General features: G+C 37.9%; 1 protein-coding gene across 4 annotated transcripts in view; it reads left to right on the top strand.

Annotated features, from left to right (window-relative positions):
• The window catches only part of Trip11 (thyroid hormone receptor interactor 11), a 61688-nt gene that overhangs the window by 21771 nt on the left and 22556 nt on the right, over nt 1-17361 (top strand). For all 4 annotated transcript variants that reach the window (XM_051196486.1, XM_051196487.1, XM_051196485.1 and 1 more), the window contains 8 exons: nt 146-186; nt 886-972; nt 3301-3513; nt 4072-7101; nt 8777-8917; nt 9555-9748; nt 12622-12785; nt 14764-14867. In XM_051196486.1, coding sequence (XP_051052443.1) covers nt 146-186; nt 886-972; nt 3301-3513; nt 4072-7101; nt 8777-8917; nt 9555-9748; nt 12622-12785; nt 14764-14867 — 3974 coding nt within the window. The remainder of the gene's footprint in view (nt 1-145; nt 187-885; nt 973-3300; nt 3514-4071; nt 7102-8776; nt 8918-9554; nt 9749-12621; nt 12786-14763; nt 14868-17361) is intronic.

Raw genomic sequence — 17361 nt, 5'->3', positions numbered from 1 at the left:
TGGATTTTAATATGGTTTTATTTCAAACTGTCAACATGCTTACTAGTTATAAATATACTTTGTTTTATAACTGAACCTTTTAGTTTAATGTGAGAAGTAATTATTAAAGTATTTTAAGTAATGTTGGATTCATTTATTTTTACAGATGCTGAAAATGAAATAATGAGACTAAGTAGTTTAAACCAGGTAACTTATTGTTATGGGAGAAAGATTTGGGCATTATTTTACTAAGAGAGTTTTGATCCATTGTCTTTGCTTATTTTTTGTTTTCTCACAAGTTCATGTAAATTTACCCTAGGAACATTCAGTAATATTTGGGTAATGATCATAACAAAGTTTTTGCGTTATAAATTGATATGTTTGGTGTGTAATTGGTAACTTGAAAGGATAGACAGGAACCAGATCCTCTATTCAAAGTAAGGGGTGCATTTTGATTTTACTTAAAGAATTTCAAGATTGTGAGTGTGTGTATGTGTATGTGCGCGCGTGCATGCACATACATGTGCACGTGTGTGCGCATGTACATATGTAGGTCAGAGGATAATTTTATAGAGTCTTTTCTTTCCTTAGAAATTTACATGGGTTCCTGATATCAAACTAAGATTTCCAGGTTTGCACAGCAAGTGCCTTTTCTTGCTGAGCCATTTCGCCAGCCCTTGTATATTAATTACAAGTTATTTTGTAAAATACACTTTTATATTTTTTAAATAGAATAAATACTCTATAAGAATGGCTAAACTGAGTGATGATTCTAAACTGTCCATCACTGAATTCTTAATCTTTATGTTACTAACAATATTCTGAGTAAAATTATGTAACTAGACTGCTTTCTTGTGAACTAAAAGTTCTCTGTTATCTGAAAATACTACTTTAACATTTTTATAGGATAACAATCTTGCTGAAGACAATCAGAAACTTCAAATGTGTGTCCAAATTTTAGAAAAAGAGAAGTCATTGTTGAGTCAAGAAAAGGTAGGTGCTGTTAAAATGGGGTAGAATTAAAATGGTATGTGTCATAGGTCACAGCTAAGAATGAGTTATATCAGTGGAATGCGTAGTGATAGAGTCTCAGAATAAGTCTGAGCTCATTGGTGTGCTCACCAAGCCATGTTGGAGTAGCTGGGCAAGGTTCAGAGTTTGAGAGGCTGTCCAGAGTGTAGGTGCAAACACAATCCAGTAGGCATACTGATCTGAGCAGAAGAGATGAGATTCTGATGGGGCTCTGACAGCAGTACTTACAGGTAGGGGAGATGCCTGACTCATGTACCGCAGAATGTCTGTTGTGGTAGGTAGGAATTTCTTATTGGTGAACAGTGGAAGAGGGATAATTTTGCTATTAGAAGTGGAATCTTTTATTTATTTTTGTTTTTTAAGCAAAGATGGACTAGAGTGCTTTGATACCACTGATATAGGGAGGAGCCATATATTTGTGTCTCTGAGAATATTAATCTCTTATTAATGTCAGATACTTTAACAAAGACAGCTAGGAATTACAGTCTAAAGCCACAATTTGAGCTCAATTTACACTGTGAGTTCTTTAAAGTAGTATGCATTTATGGATGAAAGTATTCAGTAATACATACTGAAAAACTTCTTGCCTTTGTTACATGGCCTCTTGCCCAAAGACATTCTGTATTACAATTCCTAGAATAGTACTTATTGTGGGTTTATCAATACATGTCTGGCTCTGCATATATATCCTTAAGAAATAGCCGGGTCAACATGCTATATTTTGTTCTTATGCCCCTAACTCTTGTTTCCGCTTCTTTGTGCATCAGTGTATGGCAGTGTTCTTGGAGAGGCATGATGGGTTTGTGTGCAGACCTGGGCATTGAGATCTTTGCTGCCATTCTTTCCCCAGAGTGTCGGCAGTGACTCACTATCACTTTGTGGAAAGTGCTGTGTATGTGCATGCTGTTTCCGGCTCTGTCCCACTGAGTCCTCTTCTTTATCTGACTGGCCTAACTACATTTTGCAGCTGTAGGCCCCTTTTCACAAGTCCTGTAGGGCCTGCCAACTTTCCTTACATTCCCAATTTCCTGGTAACCGTTTCTCCTTTCTTTTGATGGTTAGTATTCACCGTAACTCTTAACTGAATTTTATTTATTTCCCACTTTAAAATGCCAGATGTGCTCTTAGATCATCCTGAAAATGTTATTTGAGGTTCTCCTAAATGGACAGATACTTTTAAAAAGATTTAAGGACGTACTATTTTTCTTCCTTTGCTTTCTCGCCTTTCTCCCTTTTTTACAAGTTATTTATTTTTCTTTTATGTGTCTGAGTGTTTTGCCTGCGTGTAGTATGTGGAGCACATGCATGCCTGGAGTCTGTCTAGGCCTCAGGCTGGCCTCGGGTTATAGCAGTCCTCCTGCTTCAGCCCAAGTGCTGGGATGACCTGCATGGACCCCACACTTGGCCTCGTCTTCCAGGGCAGTTCAGGGTAGGCATTTGGATTGGAAGGAAATGAGAAAGAGATGGTGGAGACACTCATACAGTTTTTTAGACCTCTTTTCTATGGGGCTATTAGGGCCTTTTTAAAGGAAATTGAGATTATTTATTTCAAAGTAGATCCCAGAGAAATTCAATTTAAAAAAAAAAAAAAAAAAAAAAAAAACACTGGAGGAAGAAGGCTTTATATACCTTACAACAGAGAAAATGATGTGAATCATAGAGAACTATCTAACTTCTTAGGTTTTCAAGAAAATGTTATTATAAAATAGACTATTAAATACATGTGTAGTTCTGTGTTTAGTAATGTTGAGTTTGTGAGAGGGGAGCCTGGTCTTATAACAGGTAAATAAATGTAACAGGGTGATTCTTCAATTAAGAGAAGGTTTTGTATTCCAATATAATCAAGTAATAGGTAAGTCTTTTTAATGAGAAAAATAGTCTGAATGAGTAATTTTTTTTTTTTTTTTTTTTACACTTGTATTTAATCTGGCTGAGTGTTAGGGAGTGGAAGTGAAGAGAGCTGGAGTTTGGGGGCTTTTATTAAGAGTGTGTTTGGTAGGTATAGGATAAGGCTGATAGCCATGGGAACAGAATAGAAAAGGCTCTGCCCTGGACTGATCCTCTGCAAAGAAGTTAGGGCTAGAAAGTGAACGCAGAGTTGTAGAAATGTTCTGCCTAGAGCTGTAAGTAAAACTTCATGACTGACGGCTGTGGCTTGTTTAATAATGTTTCCAACACAAAGGATTTAAAATAGATCCACTAGTTACGTTTGTTTGTCTGTTTGCTTCTCTTGATGTCTCTTCTTGAATGATGGTATGTGCTGCTTTCCCTGTCCCCTTGTCATTTTAGGAAGAACTTCAGATATCACTTTCCAAACTGACCAATGAGTATGAAGTCATTAAAAGTACAGCTACAAGGGACATAGATTTGCTGTCTCAAGTACGTGACTTGAAGCTTAACTTAGAGGTGAAGGAACAAGAACTGAATCAGAGTATTCATGAAAATGAAACACTCACAGCTGAGTTAGAAGAACTGGACAAGCAGAACCAAGAGGCTACTAAGGTAACATCGCATTAAATATGATGAAACGTGGGGAGTATTTTCATGAGGAGCATATTCCAGCCTCTCATCTGGGTACTGAACTAACGTAGTTAGGGATATAGTATTGTGGTATAATATTTTAGTTCACTTATGATCTAATCAGAGATGTAACTTTGTCTTCACAGTGCTAGTTAGTAAAGTATGTTTTAAATTTTCAGAACATGTCTCAGCTGCAGCTATTCAACTTGCTGAGTTTGGATATGTGAACAAGCAAGCATGGCTTTGCTTTGGTAAATTGTATACAGAGACAGGTAGTAGCTGTGGACTGCTGTTTGTGGAAGCCTGCTCTGGTGTTTAAAAGTTAGAAATAGAACATGTGTGATTAGCCTTTTTGATTTAGATTCTTAATCCTAAAATGACAAACGTTTTGTAAATTTTTTTTTGTGAGACATAATGAGATAGAAAGTTATTTTTTAAGGAAGGATTAGAAATATTCAGATTATTATTATATGATATGAAAATTTACAAACTTTTCTTTAGATGTCACAAAGTTACTGTGCAAATCACTTTTTCTTTCAGCATGTGATTTTGATAAAAGATCAGTTATCAAAACAACAAAGTGAAGGAGATAGTGCCATCAAGAAGCTAAAAGAAGACCTTAATGATGAAAAACAGAGAAGCCATCAACTTGAGGATGATAAAATAAACATTATCAAAGAGTTAGAGACGCAGAAAGAAAAGCTAACTCACAGTGAACGGGCCCTGAGTGATTTACAGTTAACCAAGCAGAAACTTGAAGATAAAGTAGAAGATTTAGTAGCTCAGCTTAGTAAATCAGAGAAAAATAATCTCAACATCCAGAAGGAGAACCGGGAACTGAGGGAACACATCAGACAAAATGAGGAGGAGTTGTCCACAGTCAGGAGTGAATTGACTTGTTCTCAGACCCAAGGCTCTAACAGTAAGTTGAAGGATGACTTACTTCAGGAAAAGGAAACTGAAGTCAGAAACTTAAAGCAGAATCTTTCCGAAGTAGAACAGCTCAGTGAACATTTAAAGCAAGTTGCTTTTGATCTCAGAACAGAAAATGAAAAGCTGGTTGTAGCCTGTGAGGATGTAAGAAATCAGCTGGAAGAATCTATTGCTGGCAACAGCCAAGTTTCTCTGGAAAACACTGCCATGCTGGAGACCCTGAGATGTGAAAAGGAGCAGCTAGAGGCAGAATTGTGTGAAGCTGAGAAGAGGCTGTTAGAAGAAGCAAACAAATACAAACAAACAATTGAGGAACTGTCCAGTGCGCGCAGCTTGAGCACCTCTGCCTTAGAGCTGGAACATGAGCGCCTAATCCAGCTAAGTCAGGAAAAAGACTCTGAAATAGCAGGGCTCAAAAAGAGTATTGAGCAAATGTCTACTGATCATCAACAAATGAAGGAAACTTTGTCGACTAGTTTAGAAGAGCAGAAACGATTGACACAACTTATAAATGAAAAAGAAATTTGTATTGTGAAACTTAAAGAAAAAAGTTCAGAACTGCAACAGGAATTGGACAGATGTGCTCAGGTCTTAAGAAATAATGAGACTCTAAGGCAGACCATAGAGGAAAAAGATAGAAGTCTTGGATCCATGAAAGAAGAGAACAATCACTTGCAAGAAGAGCTGGAGCGGCTCAGAGAGCAGCAGAGTCGGGCTGTGCCCGTGCCTGAGCCTAGAACCCTTGACAGTACCACAGAGCTAGAGTCTGAGCTGTCTAGGCTGCACATGATCAAGGACCATCTGGAAGAAGAAATTAAGCATCATCAGAAGATGATTGAAGATCAAAACCAGAATAAGATGCAGCTTCTCCAGTCTCTACAGGAACAGAAGAAAGAAATGGATGAGTTTAGGTACCAGCATGAACAAATGAATATCACACACACCCAGCTCTTTTTAGAAAAAGATGAGGAAATTAAGAACTTGCAAAAAACAATTGAACAAGTAAAAGCCCAGTTGCATGAAGAAAGACAGGACATTACAACAGAGAATTCTGATATTTTTCAAGAAACAAAAGTTCAGAGCCTTAATATAGAAAATGAAAGTGAAAAACATGATTTATCTAAAGCTGAAACAGAAAGGTTAGTGAAGGGGATAAAAGAACGGGAGCTGGAGATTAAGCTACTGAATGAAAAGAATATCTCTTTAACTAAACAGATTGATCAGTTGTCCAAAGATGAGGTTGGCAAGCTCACTCAGATTATCCAGCAGAAAGACTTGGAGATACAAGCTCTTCACGCCAGGATTTCCTCGGCTTCCTGCTCTCAGGATGTTGTGTACCTCCAGCAGCAGCTGCATGCCTATGCTATGGAAAGAGAGAAAGTAATGGTTGTCTTAAGTGAGAAGACGAGGGAAAATAGCCAGCTAAAAACAGAGTATCACAAGATGATAGATATTATTAGTGCCAAAGAAGCAGCCCTTATTAAGTTGCAAGATGAGAATAAAAAAATGTCCACTAGATTTGAAAGTAGTGGTCAAGATATGTTTAAAGAAACTATTCAAAATTTATCACGGATTATTCGAGAAAAAGACATTGAAATAGATGCACTGAGTCAGAAGTGCCAGACCCTGCTGACAGTTTTGCAGACTTCTGGCACAGGTAGTGAGTCTGGAGGAGTTAATAGTAACCAGTTTGAGGAGCTCTTACAGGAACGTGATAAACTAAAACAGCAAGTGAAGAAAATGGAAGAGTGGAAACAGCAGGTGATGACCACCGTCCAAAATATGCAACATGAGTCAGCCCAGCTTCAAGAAGAACTTCATCAACTTCAGGCACAAGTTTTGGTTGACAGTGATAACAATTCTAAATTACAAGTAGACTACACTGGCCTAATCCAAAGTTATGAGCAGAATGAAACCAAACTTAAGAATTTTGGGCAGGAATTGGCACAAGTTCAGCACAGCATAGGGCAGCTTTGTAATACCAAGGACCTTCTTTTAGGAAAACTTGATATCATGTCACCCCAGCTCTCTTCTAGCTCATCAGTTACTGCTCAGTCAGGAGAGCCTCTTATGACAAGCCAGTCTGTTGGCCCGTGTGAGTCTTCTCAGTTGCTTCAACAAGAAGTGGATGATTTGAGACGGTCACTGCAGGAAAAAGATGTCATGATTAGAACACTCCAGGAAAACAACCACAGACTGTCAGAGTCCGTTGCTTTGTCCTCAGAGGCAGGAAGAAGAGAACACGAGCAGACTGATTTGGAAATGAAGCAGCTGAAGGAGAAACAAGAGGCTTTACAAAACTTACTTAAGGAAAAAGATCTCTTAATCAAAGCCAAGAGTGACCAGTTACATTCTTCAAATGAGAATTTCACGAACAAAGTGAATGAGAATGAGCTTTTGAGGCAGGCAGTGACAAATTTGAAGGAGAGAATACTGATTTTAGAAATGGACATTTCTAAATTGAAAGGGGAAAATGAAAAAATAGTAGAGACCTCCAGGGGGAAGGAAACAGAATACCAGGCGTTGCAAGAGACCAACATGAAGTTTTCCATGATGTTACGAGAAAAAGAGTTTGAATGCCATTCGATGAGAGAGAAAGCACTTGCTTTTGAACAACTGTTGAAAGAGAAAGAGCAGGTATGTTCTTGGTGAAGTATGCAGAAAAATGTTGAAGACAAAGGAGCCTTTTTACTGTGCTATTTTATTGATGCTGTTTCTGAGGAGGAAGACTAAACTTGCTCACTTAGGAATATTTATTTGAAGGCATTTTGGTTTGTGTACAGTTTCTTCACCCCCAAATTACTAGATATTTTTTTAAATATTTTTAGTAGTAGATTAATTCTACTACTAAATTAAAAGATTTAATAGGAGTGATTCCTCAGAGCAGTTCTTAGGGAGATGGTAGAGATCAAACCCAGGACCTCTGTACTAGGCAAGTATTCTACTTGTTTTGCTGGCTTCAAACTCACAGAGATCTGCCTGCCTCTGCTGGGATAAAAGGCATGTACCACCACCACCTGGCATAGCAAGCATTCTATTTCCTCAGCTGATCAGAGGGAAATCCCTTTAATCACATTTTAGGCCAACATTTTAGAGATTCCTGTTTGAAAAGGAAGTTCTAAGAGATATCTTTGAGCTACAGATGAGCTACAGTAAGAATGCTTTTATAATGGCTGCATATATTTGTATATGTATGAGAGAAACTGAAAAGTTTCAGAAACCCCAAATTATCCATGTAATGTGGTAAACTATTAGAAAAATAATATGCTGGATGATCCATTCAGTTGACTTTATATACTGTTTATTTTTACTTGGTGTGTTTGTGCTCCTGGCACAGTGGACATGTGTAAGCCAGAGTATCTTTCGATATATATATATATATATATATACACATATATATACATATATATATATACTCATATATATATATATATACATACTCATATATATATATATGTGCATTTTGAGTAAGCATAAAATAATGTTTTCCTATGACTTTTCAAATGCATTTAGTATTGTTTATCCTCCCCCCTCCCTCCTCTGTTCTTTTATGTTACCCTCCCAAATTAAAAGTCTTCCCCATTTTTTCCATTTTCCCTTCATATCACCTGTGACCTACTATTTTAGAATGTTTTTGCATTTTTTCTGTATTTTGTTTTTTAAGTGCTAGTGATTGAACCTATGGCCTCCTCATATGAAGTAAGCAAGTGCCCTTCCACTGTGCTAGACTCCCAGACTCTTGGAAACATGCGTGCGTGCATGTATGTGTAGGGGGGTTCTTGACATAGAGTCTCATTATGTAATTTTGGCTTGCCTAGAACTGATTGTGTAGACCTGGATGGCCATCAACTCACAGAGATCCAGGGCCTCTGATGGAATTAAAGGCATGAGCCACCACACCTGATTCCCTTTAAAACATTTCTCATGACTATTTCCTTTAGCTTTGGGAAGAGATGTCGAGGTAGTGAAGAGAACAGTCATCTCTTGTATGCAGTTTGTTATTGTTACTATCGTACGTATTTCAGCTACTATCGTACGTTGTTACAGCTAATGAACCAACATTGTGGCAGTGCAAGTTCATGCTTATTGGAATCCTTCAGTAGTCATCCCATGTCCTCCTCCTGCTGCAGGCCTGTGTAGGATACCACACTTTATTTAGACATCACATCTCCCTAAGCTCCTCCAGACTGTGTCTTTCTCAGAATGTTTTTGGATTTTGTTGACATTGCTTTTGTTAACCATGTTTAATTTAATGAAGAAAATGTCATCTTGATAATCTATTATCAAGGCTAAAGTTGTTTCTTTCCAAAAGGGCAAGGCTGGGGAGTTAAATCAGCTTTTACATGCAGTCAAATCAATGCAGGAGAAGACAGTTACGTTTCAACAGGAGAGAGACCAAGTTATGCTGGCCCTGAAACAGAAGCAAATGGAAAACAGTACCCTCCAGAATGAGGTATGCGCTCACTCTAATGGACAGCGATGTGATGTTTAGTAACCATTAACTAAGACAGATGAAATTATCTGGTGGTTTTTCTCCTCCTTTGATGTGCTGTAGTAGGGTACATTATAATTTAGTTTTTGTAAGGGAAAACTGTGATACGTGCCTTGTGTATAAGAAAATTACCTCACTCTTAAGACATGAGAAAGGTACTCTGCCATAAGAGTCCAGTGCCTCTGTATCATTCCATTTCTGTTGTAACTATGCAGATGAGACATTGCAAATGTAAAGCTTTTTTAATCTTTTTTAATGTAATTTGGGCAGTTTTCCTGGTATAAACACACTTTGCAATATAAAGCATTAGTATATTAATATATTATATTTAATACATTATATAGTTGATATTATATAGTTGATATTCATAATAATTATACTTGTTATTACTAAATAAATATGTTATTTTGTATAATTAAAATATATTACAATTAAAATAAATGTTATACTTTACAATCATAACAACTTATTGATACTTATGTATAATTAATATTAATATATCAATACATTTCCATAATATGGAAAAATTTGATGATGTACATGTTTTGTGGAGATGGGCATTGTATAGAAGAAAAGTAAAGAAAGTCCCTCTCCCTAGGTCCAACACTTACGCGACAAAGAGTCCCGGTTAAACCAGGAGCTCCAGAGACTGCGTGACCACCTCTTAGAGTCTGAAGATTCTCATACCCGGGAAGCTTTGGCTGCAGAAGACAGAGAGGCCAAACTGAGGAAGAAAGTCACAGTATTGGAAGAAAAGCTAGTTTCATCCTCTAATGCGATGGAAAACGCAAGGTAAGTTTTTCTTTTTTCACCATCAATAACCAGTCGCTTGTTGAGCATCATGCTCAGTGAACGTTTTGCTTTTATTAGTTCAGTTCATTTTCACAAAAGTCATTGTCTCCATTTTATAGGTGAAGAGTCTTAGGGTGAAGTGGTAAAAACTGGATCAAGCAGGCATGAGGGTCTCATGAGACTCTAGCACTCAGACGACCTGCTGCTTTGCAACCCCCTCCCATATGTCACTTGTCATTTTAGGGAGTTGTCCTGGGATGCTGGCCGGTTTTATTGGCTCTGTCCAGTTCCCCAAGAGCTAATTAATTGATATGGTATTACTTTTCAGCAGGTGATTGAAGGTTGACAGCATGTGGGTGGTGGAAATGAACGTGTTTAGGAAGCGGCAGGTTGGAGACCTGGATCAGCTTGAGGAACCACCTTGTGGCTTATGAGAAGTTTTGAATTTTCATTTTTCTCAATAGAAAGATTTTATTCTTAGGACTTGGTTTTTTTTTTTTTTTTTTTTTTTTTTTTGAGACAGAGTCTCACTAAGTCATGCTGGCTTCTATTTGAAATCCTCATGCCTCTGTTTCCCAAGTGGTAGTATTACTGGTGTACTTAACTGCACCCTACCAAAGAGTAGAGCTCCATTCACCTAAAATCATCCTTTGTACCATTTTATGCCTTTATATTTATATAGTCTGTCTTTTAAGAACAAAATGGGATCATATAATTGCTACTGCTTGTAGCCTTTTTTTTTTTTTTAGCACTTAGTAGTATGTCATTATACAGTAAGCCACATATTTCTGCAGCAACATTTTATGACTACATAGTACATCATTAATTTATTTACTGAACACTTAGAGCTTTTTTCTTTTTTCCAAATTGGTGTGCCATACACATGCAGGTACTTGCAGAAGCCCCAAGAGGACATTGTTGGTTGCCATTGGAACTAGAGTTAATTTGAGGTATCTTTTGAGGTTGTTCTGCTAGGGATCAAACTTGGGTCCACTGGAAGAGATCCTAATCACTGAGGCGTGTGATTAGCATAACAGTACCTGCTAAAATCCTTCTTTACAGTTTTTGTGTCCTTGTTTTCCCTTATACTTTCAGTCTACGTCCATCCCTATAACTTCTGAGCTGAGCTGAGCATCCTCAAGTAGAGCCCTGCCTTATCTGATCGGTCTGAGCAGCTCAGCTCCCCCATGTTTCCCCGGTTCTTTTTTCCCTACTTGCTCTTTTCGTGTTGACTGAACCATGGACCTGCCTCTCTCACCTATTTTTCAAATTCTGTTTTCTTCAGAAAGGCTTATTATTTAGTGCCCCGTCCCTCATTTCTAATCCCAAACCCTGTCTGTGGTAGTGTCTTTTTCTGAACTTGTATAGAACCTTGAGTCTTTGATGGCCCTTATATTACACTTAGTAATTGTTGCATGTCTTAACCTCTCTCCTATCAAAGAAAGTGTTCATCTTCTATCTATCCACAACATGTATTAAGTGTAGACTAATAGACAGTAAATATTTGTCGTATGAGTAAACCCAGTCTATAGGCTACATTGTGGTATTTTGATCCTTTAACAAACTAACACCTACTGTCTGTTAGCTCTGGGTGTTTTGAAAGCTTCTTACACTCATATTTTGATTTGTTAACCAGTCAGGTTGAATGAATAAAAACCTAGGGACTTTTGGGGACAGTTTATGTCTCAGTTTACTTCTGCTTCCACAAGAGGGTACTGTTGGGTAAAATATCTTTCAAGTGAGTTGCTTCTAATTAGGTTTAATAGTTACTCTTGAGTAAGGGTTTAACTGGATATTAAATACTAGTGAAGACCATTGTGGTATTCTGAAAATAATCATCATTCAATCAGAGATACACTCCAAAGATAAGCCAGGCCCAGTGTGGTAATGCATGCCTTTAATCCCTTAAGCACTCAAGGCAGGTAGGTCTTTAAGAGTTTGAAGTCAGCTTGGTCTACTTAGTGAGTTACAGGCCAGCCAAGGCCTATATGGTGATGTCATGTCTTAAAAAAAAATAATATAGATAGGTAGATAGATGATAGATAAACGCTATATAGGTGCTATGATATTTGTATTGCCATCATGGCACCATGCCATCATGGCAGGATCTATAATCTAGCAGACAAGCTCTTGGCCATGCCCGAGTGATGTGGAATATCCCTTGTTATGCTGTGAATATATGTTTCTCTTATTGATTGATTAATAAATGCTCATTGGCCAGTAGCCAGGCAGGAAGTATAGGAGGGGTTACCAGACTAGGAGAATTCTGGGAAGAGGGAAAGAGAATCGTCAGAGAGACGCCATGTAGATGGGTAAGCCACAGCCTCATGGCAATACATAGTTTAATAGAAATGGGTTAATAATTAAGAGAGAATGCCAGGTGTTGGTGGTGTATACCTTTAATTCCACCCCCTCAGGAGGCAGAGGCAGATGGATCTCTGTGAGTTTGAGTCCAGCCTGGTCTACAGAGCTAGTTCCAGGACAGGGCCAAGGCAATACAGAGAAACCCAGTCTTGAAAAACCAAATAATAATAATAATAATAATAATAATAATAATAATAATAATAATACAAATCAGAGTAGTGTAGACCTCATTTTGTAAAACGAGACAAAGCTCTGGAGATGGATGCACTGAGGGATGATGGGTGGGTGGATGGTGGCCGTGCTTATACAGCAATGGGAATGGGCTTACTTGATAGTAAATATGCAGTGAATGGTTTATCAGTTAAAAAATGCAGAGAAGCTTTTTTTGTTGTTGTCTTCCTACATATTCACTAAATACCTTGGAATCTAACCAGAAAATGTAGGGAAAGCATTTTTTGTTGAATGACTTGAATAGATGAAACAGTTTGCGTTTATTCTTTTATTTGAAGTCATCAAGCCAATGTGCAAGTAGAATCTTTGCAAGAACAATTGAACATAGTCTCCAAGCAGAGGGATGAGACCGCCTTGCAGCTTTCTGTCTCCCAGGAGCAAGTAAAGCAGTATGCTCTGTCATTAGCCAACCTGCAGATGGTTCTCGAACACTTCCAACAAGGTACGTTACTTACATGGCTGATGTCTTAATGAAGAAAAATTGTAGTTATGATTATTTTGTCTTATTTGATTATGAGGGTAGGTATAGGAAATCCTTAAATGGTTACTGACTTGTTAAGAGGAAAGAGAAGTCACCACTACCTGGTAAGTTCACACACCTTTTATGATTAAAACTATTGTGATTTTTAAAATAAAGTTTTAGTATTTATTACTAATTGAGATGAAAGTGGCAGGGTGTAACTTTTTTGTTATTATTATTGTGCTTTTGGGTTTTGGTTTTTTCTAGACAAGGTTTCTCTGTGTAGTCCTGGATGGTCACTCTGTAGACCATGCTGGCCTCCAACTCAAGATCTGCCTGCCTCTGCCTCCTGAGTACTGGTATTAAGTATGTGCACCACCACTGACTTTTTTTTTTTAATACTTTATTTCTTTTATGTGTGTTGGTGTTTTGCCTGCACATTTGTCTGTGTGAGGGTGTTAGATCCCTGGAACTGGAGTTACAGACATTAGTGTGATATGTGTGTGCTGGGGAATTGAACCTGTGTTCTCTGGAAGAGTAGCCAGTGCTGGAGTTAAAAAGGTAAATAGAATGAAGAGGGAGAATCCAGGGATGAAGGAGATTGATTATACAGGGATGGTTAGATGACTTAGCGAATAGGTGCTGTGCATGGTGACCTGTGGTTGGTTCCTCAGGACCACATAGTGGAGGGAGAGAACCGTTCTTCCAATTCTCCTCTGACCTCCATATGCACACTGGCCCAAGTGGTCTCAGACATACATACAAAGTAAACAAATAAATATTTATTAAGGGGCTGGGCTTGATGTCACACACCTTTAATACTCGAAGTAGGTTGTAAAGGCAGGCAGGTCTCTCTGAGTTTCAGACAAGCCTGATCTACATAGAGAAAAGTCTCAAAACTTCCAGGCATTGGTGGTGCACACCTTTAATCCCAGCACTCGAGAGGCAGAGGCGGGCAGTTCTTTGTGAGTTCCAGGTTAGCCTGGTCTACAAAGAGAGTTCCAAGACAATTTCCAAAGCAATAGAGAAACTCTGTTTTCGGGGAGGGAAGGCAAAAAAAAAAAAAAAAAAAAAACCAAACAAACAACAACAACAAAACAACTGGAGAGAGGGAGAGGGAAAGCAATAGAAGCACATGCAAAAGGAGAATGACACACACTTAGAATGATTAGGTTTGAGATTCTGGAGTTTGAAGCCCCATTTAAGTGTTAATCATCGCAATTACTGACCTTTGAAATACTAGCTTGTTCTTAGCTGTTCATTTGTGCTTTGAGGTGGCTATATTTCCTACTCCAAGTGGAAAAATACTGTTTTAGAGACACACTAACAGAGACTAGAGCATTTTTCTGCTGAGAACACAGTTTGCTTTTTCACATTCCCCCTACCATAATTAGGTTTACCCACTTTATAGATTCCTGACCCATCTGGTTGACTCAGTGCATCTGGTAATTACTAATTGGGTTAACTGATAGGTTAATAGGAGGGTTAGAGGATATTTTTGTGCCTAAGAAAAATTTTACATTTGTACTTGTGTGACCCTTTAGGGCTGTGCATTTATTTAAAATCTTTAAGTATACCACTCCCTACATCTAGCCAGGTGTGCTAGTTCACACCTTTAATCCTAGCACTCAGGAGGAAAAGGCAGGCTGAGTTACACATCAGCCAGGGCTACATAGTGGGACCAAAAAATAGACTATTTTTTAATATAATTGCTAAGAGTGGGCATAAGAACAAAGGAGTGTGGCAAGGAGGCTGTAGAGTGTGGCTAAAGAGGAAGCAGGGTGGGATGGTCACAAGGTGAGAAGAGCCTGGGAGGGACACAGGCCCCTGGTGGCAGTGCTACCAGACGTGTTCACCAAGACATCTGTCCTTACCTTTTGGGGTGTTTAGATGATGTAAAATTCCAGCTTTATACACTGTCCCAAATATTACTATTACTATAACTTTCCTTTCTCCTTAGAGGAAAAAGCTATGTATTCTGCTGAATTAGAAAAGCAAAACCAGCTCTTAACTGAATGGAAGAAAAAAGCAGAGAATCTGGAAGGAAAAGTATTGTCGCTGCAGGTAGGCAAAATGCTTTCTTTTAAGAGCTGTGTCTTAGAAATGGTCTCAAAAACCCGTTCATTTACTATTTAACGTTTGAATGACTGTATCCAGCCTTCAACTGGGTGTTACATGAACCATCAGGCTCAGAATCTCTCAGGTGACAACATTTGAGTAGACCCAGTGAATGTGAGATGAAAGGAACTTGAAATGCTTTAGTACAACACAGTATCTTAGGGCCTCTGAAGAATGAAAACAAATTCATCTATAGGATTAAGTTGAAATTTTCTCTTGTGAACAAAGTGTTTTGTATACTGTATTTGTTAATGTATTAAAATTGTATGTATTTTCCTATTTGATCTTTTTTTCTGGTTCCCCTTTCTTATTACTGATTTTAGTAATTTGAGGAAATTTGCTTTGTTTTGTTTTTGATTTTTGAGTCAGGGTCAGTTTGTAGCCCAGGTTGCACTGGAGCTCTCAGTAACCAGTTCTTGCCTGAGTCTTCCAGATGCTGGCTTATAGGAGTGAGCCACCGTACTCAGTCTTCCACACACTGGGTTGTACGAGTGAGTCTCTCTAGCTCTACAATGAGACGATGCAACAAGAAGGCCCTTGTCAGGTACAAGTCCCAGAGTACTGGCGTTCCCAGACCCCAGAACCATTAGCTAACAGAATTATTTTCTTTATAAACTGCTCTGGCTGTAGTTAAAAAGCACAAAAACAAATGTACTTTCCCAGTCTCCGTGCTCAGTCTTCTTTTAAAGCGTCTTGAATTTTTTTCCTTATTATTTTCTATTTTATATATGATAGTCATATGGAAGGTATGGGTGAGATCAATCCCGCTGCAGAGATATGACAGACACCAAAGGGACTTGCTGTGGATTTTGGAGGTACTTTTCTCAGTCCCAGGCAGACTGCCAACAGCTGTTGAAAGTAATAAAATACCCTTATCTGGAGTTGGTGACAGATACTCTGTTTAGGACTGTTGATGTTCTAAGGAAGTAACCATATTTTCTATTAAGTTTTAAATTTTATGTTAAATATTAAGTGGCTGTAAAATTTTTAATGTGTACACTAGTTTATATAAAATATGTACACGATAGGATGGATAGTAATTCAGCGGATGCCCACATCCTCTTGACCCATCGTAATTGGAATGAATGCTGCCTTTGCAGTTTCTATGTACTCTTCCACAGTCTTCCTTCCAGGTGTTTCATATAGAAAGAAGCTAGTATTCTGCTTTATTTTCTCATTTACCGTGAAGGGCATTTTATATTCGTCTGCACAGCAGTGAGCTTCGTATGTACTTGTTTACATCTCATCTCTCTCTCTCTCTCTCTCTCTCTCTCTCTCTCTCTCTCTCTCTCTCTCTCTCACACACACACACACACACACACACAAAGATTTCTATTAGGTATGCTTTGACTGGAATGACTAAACTATAGAATATATAGGACAACCTAAGCTTTATCACTAGGAGGGTAGTTTTCCAAATATGGTCATATTAATTTACTGTGACTCTTAATATATTCATGATTCTTATTGTAAATATTTGTCATGATAAATTATCAGACTTTGAAGTTTTACTACACTGATGACTGAGAAAGTATATTATTTATTTTTGTGCTGTTTTAACTACAGCCAGGTAGTTTACAAGAAAAATAATTTTGTCAGCTAATGGTTCTGGGTCTGTAGAGCTAGAGAGACACAGTAGGAGGGGCCCAAACTTGTCCTTCTGTAAGGACCCTTCTGCAGCAGTGGCATTTATTCTTCTGAAGGACAGTGCTCTAGAGACACAGACACCTTCCATAGGCCCTGCTTTCTAGTGCTAGGTTTACTTTATCAAAGTTATTAATGTATCTATAAAGATATATTTTGTTTCATTTTGTTTTTTGGGACAGGGTTCTCTGTGTAGTCCTGGATATCCTAGAACTTGCTTTGTAGACCAGGCTGGCCTCAAACTCACAGAGATCTTCCTGCCTCTTCTCCTGAGTGCTGGGATTAAAGATGTGTACCACCACAGCTGACCAAAAGATATATTTTTATTCAACACTTAATTGTGTCCAGTGGTATCAGAATATATTGTCTATTAGACTCTTAAAGTAGCAGTCCAGATCTTTTTTTTTAAACAAAACTAATTTATTCTTGATTTAAGATAAATTCATCATTTTGCAAAAGAGCAAAATAAACCAGAAGAAACTTAAAAACTTAAGAAGAAATTAATGAAGATAAAAGGTGGACAAATGAAATTAAACCCAAACAAATAGCAAAATAACAAAACATAAGTGCTAATGTCCAAAGAGGCTTGTTCTTTCTTTACTGAGTTTGTAAGAGGTCTGGGGTTCTTGTGTAGCACCTGTGACACCCCGGGTTCATACCCAGCACAGCAAACCCACATAAACACAAACCCCACAGCATACATATAAACACTATGAAGTTGTGGGTTTTTTAAAAAAATGTTTAGATTTTCTAAAAATTATTTAAATTTCCTTTATATCAAATTTAGATTTATAGA

The sequence above is a fragment of the Phodopus roborovskii genome, unplaced genomic scaffold (assembly GCF_943737965.1).
Source record: "Phodopus roborovskii unplaced genomic scaffold, PHOROB, whole genome shotgun sequence".
NCBI classification, from domain to species: Eukaryota; Metazoa; Chordata; class Mammalia; order Rodentia; family Cricetidae; genus Phodopus; species Phodopus roborovskii.
This window is presented reverse-complemented; position numbering and strand designations above follow the sequence as displayed.